The sequence below is a fragment of the Coregonus lavaretus genome, assembly GCF_964263955.1.
Source record: "Coregonus lavaretus genome assembly, chromosome: 10".
Lineage (NCBI taxonomy): Eukaryota > Metazoa > Chordata > Actinopteri > Salmoniformes > Salmonidae > Coregonus > Coregonus lavaretus.
In genome coordinates, this window is record NC_139997.1 from 8,905,978 (window position 1) to 8,916,042 (window position 10,065).

At 43.2% G+C, this 10,065-nt stretch overlaps 1 protein-coding gene across 1 annotated transcript in view; it reads right to left on the minus strand.

Moving 5' to 3' along the window:
* The window catches only part of LOC311135522 (SH2 domain-containing protein 3C-like), a 118,332-nt gene extending 108,906 nt beyond the window's left edge, over positions 1-9,426 (minus strand). The window contains exons 1-2 of the mRNA XM_084169532.1: positions 9,296-9,426; positions 3,345-4,359 (exon numbers count right to left, since the gene is read on the minus strand). Coding sequence (XP_084025658.1) covers positions 3,345-4,359; positions 9,296-9,317 — 1,037 coding nt within the window. The 5' untranslated portion in view covers positions 9,318-9,426. The remainder of the gene's footprint in view (positions 1-3,344; positions 4,360-9,295) is intronic.
* Between the last annotated feature and the right edge of the window lie 639 nt (positions 9,427-10,065).

Consider the following 10,065-nt stretch of genomic DNA (forward strand, 5'->3'; position numbering starts at 1 on the left):
AACAATCATGTCCCGCATTTTATCAACAAATTCAAACACCACTAATTTTGAAAAAAGTCGATTTGTCCGGTATTTCAGTCAGACATTCCGAACTGTATATATTCACGTTGCACTTATTCATATATATAAATCATAAGGATGTGGTAGCCTACTGGTGATGTTCAACAATTTTCCAATCGTTGTTGAGATCTGATATTCTGCACAGCGCAAGATGAGACGTAGTCCAATGTCATAGGCCTATCATCAATCAATCACATTTATCAAATCCTTTCAGGCTAAATTCCAGCTAAACTTGGAGAGGACAGTTATGCCTAACTACTTTTTAAAAAGAGTGCTTCTGATGAAGAGCTACAAAAGTAAGTGAATAGCCATATCAGACTTGTCAGACTCTCCATGGTCATTAGTTGCTCATTCAACATGTGCTGCTACTTCTCTCAATCCTCAGACCAACCAGAAATGTTTCAGCCAAATATTCATATATTTTCATAAAACAGCCACACATGTGGTCTCTTATTTCTGCATCACCAAATGTTTCATGAGGCAACAGAATAGGCTAGGTGCGCTTCAATTACTCATTCCATGCAACGGACTGCAGGGGTGTAGTGCTGCAGAGGGTTGCTCCGCTACTTCTCACAGTGGTGCTCGTTTAGTAAAGTTAGATCAAGGCTGAATCAATGTCTTGGAAGATCACATAATGATTCATTAGTATTCTAGTAACATAACCAAATATTAAAAGCATTACTGTTAAAAAACACCACCTCATTTCTTATTTTAGGATGATTAGCAGAATGAATAGTCCAAAAATCAAAAGCGCATAACAAGGCAGTATGTGCTTTGATTGAAACGAAATACAGGAAGGCTATTTAGTCTGTTAACACCATATGCTCCTCTAATTTGCTCACGAAACAGTAATTCAAGATGATCTAAATGCATATTCCAATGAAACTGATTGAGATCAAATGATTTGAATGCAGACGCAGTTTGGAGGGTATTCAAAAGGAAAAATGTTACTGAGACGATCAGTGTGGGCATAGACAGACGTTGCAATTGGAGGATGTATTTTATTCAATAGGTTACATCTGTCGGTACAGACTTCGACGTCATGCATTATAACGTCATTTACATTGGGGGTGAGTGGGGGCGGGGGGCTGCTAAATGTTTTCTCACATTTGTGTATTTTAAATGTGGTCAACCTATTTCCGACATGGAATTCCGAGTTGGATGACGGTTCAAAACGATTTAAGAGTTCCCAGTTGTCTTGAACGCTCTGAAGTCCAAGTTAAGAGTTCACAGTTGTCTTGAACGCACTGAAGTCCGAGTTAAGAGTTCCCAGTTGTCTTGAACGCTCTGAAGTCCAAGTTAAGAGTTCCCAGTTGTCTTGAACGCACTGAAGTCCAAGTTAAGAGTTCTCAGTTGTCTTGAACGCTCTGAAGTCCAAGTTAAGAGTTCCCAGTTGTCTTGAACGCACTGAAGTCCAAGTTATGAGTTCCCAGTTGTCTTGAACGAACTGAAGTCCAAGTTAAGAGTTCCCAGTTGTCTTGAACGCACTGAAGTCCAAGTTATGAGTTCCCAGTTGTCTTGAACGAACTGAAGTCCAAGTTAAGAGTTCCCAGTTGTCTTGAACGCACTGAAGTCCAAGTTATGAGTTCCCAGTTGTCTTGAACGAACTGAAGTCCAAGTTAAGAGTTCCCAGTTGTCTTGAACGCACTGAAGTCCAAGTTAAGAGTTCCCAGTTGTCTTGAACGAACTGAAGTCCAAGTTAAGAGTTCCCAGTTGTCTTGAACGCTCTGAAGTCCAAGTTAAGAGTTCCCAGTTGTTTTGAACGAGGCATCAGCTGCACGGCATACGTCCTCAATTTGGGCATCAGGCGTGCCACTTTTGCCACTCAATCCACTGCTTTGCGCAAGAGTCACTGGTTGCATTCCAGGTCGTCTTTACTGCAGTCTTGCTGCGCATCTGAGAAGATTGCTACCACATACGACTTATATACCCATTCCACTTTTTAAATAATTGGACTAATCATCAAGCCTAAAAGCTTGCGACATATTGTACATTTGGCAATCATCTCAAAAGTAGTCTTGGGATATAAATTATTCTCAAGTCTCAACTGTGATATTTTTATTGTAATATAGACAAAACAATTAGTCAGGGCATGGACTCTACAAGGTGTTGAAAGCATTCCACAGGGATGCTGGCCCATGTTGACTCCAATGCTTCCCAGTTCTCACAGTTGTGTCAGGTTGGCTGGATGTCCTTTGGGTAGTGGACCATTCTTGATACACACAGGAAACTGCTGAGGGTGAAAACCCAGCAGCGTTGCAGTTCTTGACACACTCAAACCGGTGCGCCTGGCACCTACTACCATACCCTGTTCAAAGGCACTTAAATATTGTGTCTTGCCCATTCACCCTCTGAATGGCACACATACACAATCTATGTCTCAATTGTCTCAAGGCTTAAAAATCATTCTTTAACCTGTCTCCTCCCCTTCATCTACACTGATTGAAGTTGCTTTAACAAGTGACATCAATAAGGGATCATAGCTTTCACCTGGATTCACCTGGTCAGTCTATGTCTTGGAAAGAGCAGGTGTTCCTGATGTTTTGTACTCGCAGGGTATACTTTGAAATGCATCCTCTGTAAGAAATGTACTATATAAATACAGTTTTATTTGATTTGATACCTGTAAAGAAGTCGAATATGTTGTTCCACAGTGGAAAACATAGCTCTTCAGAGAAAATCATTATACTTCAAGGAACTCAGTTTCACTATGACATAATGCCTACAGGTTCCTTGATACTGCGACTCACGGCGACTCTTCTTCATACTGGAAGTGAAATACCCAGACCCAAGAATGACGTCTCTGCAGAATGTCCTCGGACAGTAAGACACACCATTTTCTTTCACAGGTCAGGGGAGTTTCCTTCTGACATTTTAGTCTGTGACATTCGACCCTAATAGAAATTGAGTCATCAGTCTGTCTGCTCAGAGGCCTCCAGACAGAGGCACTGTACTGCAGATCCTCAGGTTGGGCTGTGGTAACTAAAATTAGTCATACTTTCCCTCCCTCTCACAGAAGTTGTATCTATGAGATAGTAACCAATCAGGGATACTGATCATGCTGAGCTGCATTACAAACAGTGGAGCAGTTTTATCACATCCACAATGGCAGTTTTATCACGTCCACAATGGCAGTTGTATTACATCCACAATGGCAGTTTTATCACACCCACAATGGCAGTTTTATCACATCCACAATGGCAATTTTATTACATCCACAATGGCAGTTTTATCACATCCACAATGGCAGTTTTGGTTGAAATTCAATAAATGGTTACTCTCACCTGTTCACAGGTTCAACAGCCTGAGTTTCCCTCTGAAGGTCTCTTCTACTAGAACCACAGGAGGTCGTCTCAGGCAGGGGGCTGGAGTTACTGTCTGTCCCCAGGTTATCAGCTCTCTCCCTGGGGAAGCCCTCCTCACAATGCTGGGTGACCTGGGTCCCAGGCTGCTGCAGGGATTTCATAGGAAGCTTAGGGGTTGGAGATGGCTCCTCTGTGGGGATGGTCACCTGGCTCTGTGAGGAGATTGAAACTGACTGACCAGGAACAGGAGGAAGATTCCTTCTGGCCCCACCAGTTGATGCTGTATCTGGGGATGGAACACCCTGATCAGTGGTGAATGTGTTTCCTTTAGGGACGTCATCACAAACAAGTGAGGAAGCGGTAGAGTAGGTAGTGGACCCCACACCCTGAGCTGACATTAGCTGCCATTTCTGTGGGTCTCCTCCCTCACAGTGGGCCTGTGGTTCTCCTCCCTCACAGTGGGCCTGTGGGCCTCTGTGTTTACTCTTACTGAGTGATCCCCCTCTGGGGATGGGAGGCAGCCCCTGGACTTGTTGGGTCCTTGGACCAGGACCAGCCTGGCTGGATAGAGGTGAGAGAGGCTGGTCCTGTCTGGAGCCAGGCTGGCTGGATAGAGCTGTGAGAAGGGGAGAGCTAGACACATGGTCCCCTGCCTGCCGCTGGCTCTGACTCCTGCCCAGCCCCGCCCCCGTCTTCTCCTTGGTCTTCTTGGTTCCTCCTTTCCCAGAATTCCCACTCTTGTCCCTCTTCCTGAGGAGGAGGCGGGGCAAGGTGCCCATGTGGGTGTAGTTGTCGCTGGAGCGGGCGTAGCTGTAGGTGCGTGGACGCGTCATATCCATGTCGTCAACTGATGTCTCCACGGCGTCGGGGGAGGATACCACATCCAGAGCTCTGCCCCCGTCAGGCTTGGAGGGAGAAGACTTGGAGTCGGATTTGTCTGACGATGAGCCGCGACGAAAGGAGAGGTTGGAGAGACTCCCTAACCACTTGAAACCTGTTGAGGGAGGGGGAGAGACAGACAGAAAATGTGTCATACATTTACAGTAATACCCTGGTATGCTCTTAGTAATATGTCTGTTCTCTTTTGTATAGTCTGTTTTGTTTCATTTCGTCACATAAACTGTTTGAAGTGTTCTAGAATGTTGAGTATGTTCTAGAATGTTTGGAATGTAATGTATTGACCCCTTGGGCTGAGTTGTTGGACTGCAGGAGGTGAAGGCCTATGCCTGGTTCTTTTTCATAGACCTCCAGCTGTTCAAAGTTAACTGTATAACATGGTCAGATTCAGAGTTGGTGGAAGATCCAGAACAGCCCCTCAGGGGAACAATACATAAACACTGGGCAAGAATGGAAACAACTTGTCTGAGGGGGTATGAGCTAACTTTTTGAAACAATTCTTTAAAGGGGCAGTTTCCACGCTATTTCCACGCTATGAGGTCGTAATAACTGCCCTTTTAGTGTAAAAGAAAATTGCTGGAATTTCAGCCTGTTCAGGTGGGATGGGGTTTTTGGCCCACAGCATGACATCACAATCTGATCTGATTATTCTGACCAATGACCAGTCATCTTTTATTTGCATATAAACATACCCACACGAGCATTTCAATGGCAAAAGGAGGCTCAGGGAAAGAAATTATAAAAAATATTTTCATGAAGTAAACACACACAGTGATTTATTAAACATACAGTGTTGATTTAAAAATACAATTTTAAAGACTGCATGGGGGCTTTAAATTGAATTATTGAATATTGAGGATGATAATGTGTTAAGATAGAGGACCCGGCAACCTATTTAGTTTGTATGGAGCAGTTGAGACTGAGTCAGTACTGATGATGATGATGCATTGGTGATGGGGAATGTAGGCCTAATACAGTGCATTCAGAAAGTATTCACACCCATTGACTTTTTCCACATTCTGTTGTGTTACAGCCTGAATTTAAAATTGATTAAATGTTGTTGTTTTTTGTTACTGGCCTACACACGATATCCCATAATGTCAAAGTGGAATCATGTTTTTTAAATAAATTAATCAAAAATGTAAAGCTGAAATGGCTTGAGTCAATAAGTATTCAACACCTTTGTCATGGCAAGCCTAAATAAGTTCAGGAGTAAAATTTGCTTAACAAGTCACATAATAAGTTGCATGGACTCTCTGTGTGCAATAATAGTGTTTAACATGATTTTTGAATGACTACCTCATCTCTGTACCCAACACATACACTTATCTGTAAGGTCCCTCAGTTGAGCAGTGAATTCCAAACACAGATTAAACGACAAAGACCAGGGAGGTTTTCCAATGGGTAAAAAAAAAAAAAGCAGACATTGAATATCTCTTTGAGCATTGTGAAGTTATTATTTACACTTTGGCTGGTGTATCAATACACCTAATTACTACAAAGATACAGGCGTCCCTTCTAACTTGCTGGAGAGGAAGGAAACTGTTTAGGGATTTCCCCACGAGGCCAATGGTGAGTTTAAAACAGTTACAGAGTTTAATGGCTGTGATAGGAAAAAACTGAGGATGGATCAACAACATTGTAGTTACTCCACAATACTAACCTTAATGACAGAGTGAAAAGAAGGATGCCTGTACAAAATACAAATATTCCAAAACATGCATCCTGTTTGCAACAAGGCACATGACTAAAGTAATACAGCAAACAATGCGGCAAAGCAATTAACTTTTTCACCTGAATACAAAAATGTTATGTTTGGGGCAAATCCAATACAACACTTTACTGAGTACCACTCTACATATTTTCAAGCATAGTGGTGGCAGCGTCATGTTATGGGTATGATTGTAATCATTAAGGGGAGGTTTTCAGGATAACAAAAGAAACAGAATGGAGCTAAGCACATGCAAAATCCTGTTTTTTCCACCAGACACTGGGAAATGAATTCACCTTTCAGCAGGACAATAACCTAAAACACAAGGCCAAATGTACACTGGAGTTGCTTACCAAGAAGACAGTGAAAGTCCCTGAGTGGCAGAGTTACAATTTGGACTTAAATCTGCTTGAAAATCTATGACAAGACTTGAAAATGGTTGTCTAGCAATGATCAACAAACAATTTCACAGAGCTTGAAGAATTTCAAAAATAATAAGTGGCAAATATTTTACAATCCAGATGTGCAAAGCTCTTAGAGACTTACCCAGAAAGACTCACGGCTGTACCCCATAATGACGAAGCAAAAACAGGTTTTTAGATTTTTTAGCAAAAGCATTAAAAAAAAAAGAACAGAAATATCAGACCCTTTACTCAGTGCTTTGTTGAAGCAACTTTGGCAGTGATTACAGCCTAGAGTCTTCTTAGGTATGATGCTACAAGCTTGGCACACCTGTATTTGGGGAGTTTCTCCCATTATTCTCTGCAGATCCTCTCAAGCTCTTTCAGGTTGGATGGGGAGCTGCACTGCACAGCTATTTTCAGGTCTCTCCAGAGATTAACGATTTGGTTCAAGTCCGGGCTCTGGCTGGGCCACTCAAGGACATTCAGAGACTTGTCCCGAAGCCACTCCTGCGTTGTCTTGGCTGTGTGCTTAGAGTCGTTGTCCTGTTAGAAGGTGAACCTTCGCCCCAGTCTAAGGTTCTGAGCACTTTGGAGCAGGTTTTCATCAAGGATCTCTCTGTACTTTGCTCTGTTCATCTTTCCCTCGATCCTGACTAGTCTCCCAGTCCCTGCTGCTGAAAAACATCTCCACAGCATGATGCTGCCACCACCATGCTTCACCGTAGGGATGGTGCCAGGTTTCCTCCAGACGTGACGCTTGGCATTCAGGCCATAGAGTTCAATCTTGGTTTCATCAGACCAGAGAATCTTGTTTCTCATTGTCTGAGAGTCCTTTAGGTGCCTTTTGGCAAACTCCAAGCAGGCTGTCATGTGCCTTTTACTGAGGAGTGGCTTCCGTCTAACCACTTTACCATAAAGGCCTGATTGGTGGAGTGCTGCAGAGATGGTTGTCCTTCTGGAATGTTCTCCCATCTCCACAGAGGAACTTTGGAGCTCTGTCAGAGTGACCATCGGGTTCTTGGTCACCTCCCTGACCAAGGCCCTTCTCCCCCGATTGCTCAGTTTGGCCGTGCGTTCAGCTCTAGGAAGAGTCTTGGTGGTTCCAAACTTCTTCCATTTAAGAATGATGGAGGCCACTGTGTTCTTGGGGACCTTCAATGCTGCAGAAATGTTTTCTCTGAGCTCTACAGACAATTCCTTCGACCTCATGGCTTGGTTTTTGCTCTGACATGCACTGTCAACTGTGGGACCTTATATAGACAAGTGTGTGCGTGCCTTTCCAAATCATGTCCAATCAATTGAATTTACCACAGGTGGACTCCAATCAAGTTGTAGAAACATCTCAAGGATGATCAATGGAAACAGGATGCACCTGAGCTCAATTTTGAGTCTCAAAGCAAATGGTCTGAATACTTATGTAAATAAGGTATTTCTGTTTTTTAGGTTTTATAAATTTGCAAACATTTCTAAAAACCTGTTTTCGCTTTGTCATTATTGGGTATTGTGTGTAGATTGATGAGGGTTTTTATTTATTTAATCCATTTTAGAATAAGACTAACGTAACAAAATGTGGAAAAAGGGAGATATTTCTGTGTTTCATTTTCAATACATTTGCTACAATTTCTAAAAACATGCTTTCACTTTGTCATTATGGGGTATTGTGTGTGGAGGGGTGAGAAAAAACATATTTAATCAATTTTGAATTCAGGCTGTAACGCAACAAAATGTGGAATAAGTCAAGGGGTATGAATATTTTCTGAAGGCACTGTCTGTACTGATTATTGAGCAAAAAAGTGATGCTTTGCCTGCTTTTGGATACCTGTGATTCTAGAAAGGTAGGCTACAGTAGGCTACTAACTTTCACAGTAATAACCGTTGTTCTCTGCACTTTCTCTAGACTATTGTGTGGTTCTGTCCAGACCATTTACTGAGAAGACTCTGATAGGTACAGAACCACCAGAGCTAAATATAAAACAGACTCTGATACGGACAGAACAGGGCAGCCAGTGCTGTACTGTGGACAGGAGATGAGAAAGAAGCTACTGGTCTTTACTTTGTCCTCAAAGAGGCAGTGGTCACACTGGCCAGACAGTGAAGGATAATTTTGTACCATAACCTTTGCAGCTGTGACATCTTATCTACTGTCTATCTACTCTGTGGAGTAAAGAGCACATTCAAAGAGGACAGATAACAGATGAAACTGACGTGTTTCTTGTGTGTGCTGCTGCTGCAGTTCTTGTGTGTGTGTGTGTGTGTGTGTGTGTGTGTGTATGTGTTTGTGTTTGAGAGCGTGCACGCATTCGCTTGTGTGTGAGTGTGGTATTTTCACAGTTTCACCTCTTTCCGTCAGTGAAGTACAGAAAAAAACGTCATCAGAAATGTTCTCCATTAAACCAGGCTGAGGTATATGTCAGGAATATAGCCTATCATATATAACCTGTACATTATAATGCAGTATATGATTTCTATGGTGTTGAGTCATGCATGTCCCTGATACGTGGTCTATAGTCATCATGACTCATGTTATTGTAATGGTGTAGATTTAGCACAGCCTTAGAGCAGGCTAGATCAGGAGAAGTGCATTATTTACCATGTCCCTATTCATTTATTTAGCAGTTAGAAAGCCTTATCTAGGTCAGTCTAAAAAAGAAAGATGTAGAGATAGACACTGTAGATATTTTGTGTTATACTGTCTATCGCTTTATTTTCATGAGACTAATGAGAGGAATAGCAGGTGCGTACTCCTGTCACCAGCGTGACATAATCGTAATAGAGGTACATTTAGTTTATGATTAACGTGAATCGTCACTTTACACACACACACACACACACACACACACACACACACACACACACACACACACACACAAACACACAAACACACTGAAGTGGTACTCCACACATCGTAGGCTACTCACTCAGTTTCCGTTTTCCGCTCATGTTGTGGATGTGGGGTGGTGGGATGATGTGTCCAACTTCAGGCTGACTGGCTGGAGGGAAGAGAGCTACTGACTGGCTGGAGGGGAAAGATCTACTGACTGGCTGGAGGGGAAAGATCTACTGACTGGCTGGAGGGGAAAGATCTACTGACTGGCTGGAGGGGAAAGAGCTACTTACTGGCTGGAGGGGAAAGATCTACTGACTGGCTGGAGGGGAAAGATCTACTGACTGGCTGGAGGGGAAAGAGCTACTTACTGGCTGGAGGGGAAAGAGCTACTTACTGGCTGGGGGGGGAAAGTGCTACTGACTGGCTGGGTGGAGAGCTACTGGAGATCTGAAGCTGGAACCAACCTCTCCTCTAGCCACCACAGTTCAGTTCCGCTCCACAGGGCAGATGTAGAGATGTACGCATGCATAAGATGCTAGCTGTGTAAACAGACCTCTGTGCTTCCTGTGTTGGGCTGAGGGGGGGGGGGGGGGGAGGTGCCAGAGAGGTGAGAGAAGAGCTTGGAACAGTATTATGGCTATACGGAAGAAGTGCACAATGTGTGTGTGTGTGTGTGTGTGTGTGTGTCAATCGTGTGTGTGCCAATCTAAGGTGCCGACAGCCAGACTATAGCACTGCATGTGAGACCACCCTCAGACTGCTAGTGCTGCCTGCATGTGAAATCTTCACCCTCAGACTGCTAGTGCTGCCTGCATGATATGTTACATTTCGTATGTATGTATTAATTTGTGGATATCCATC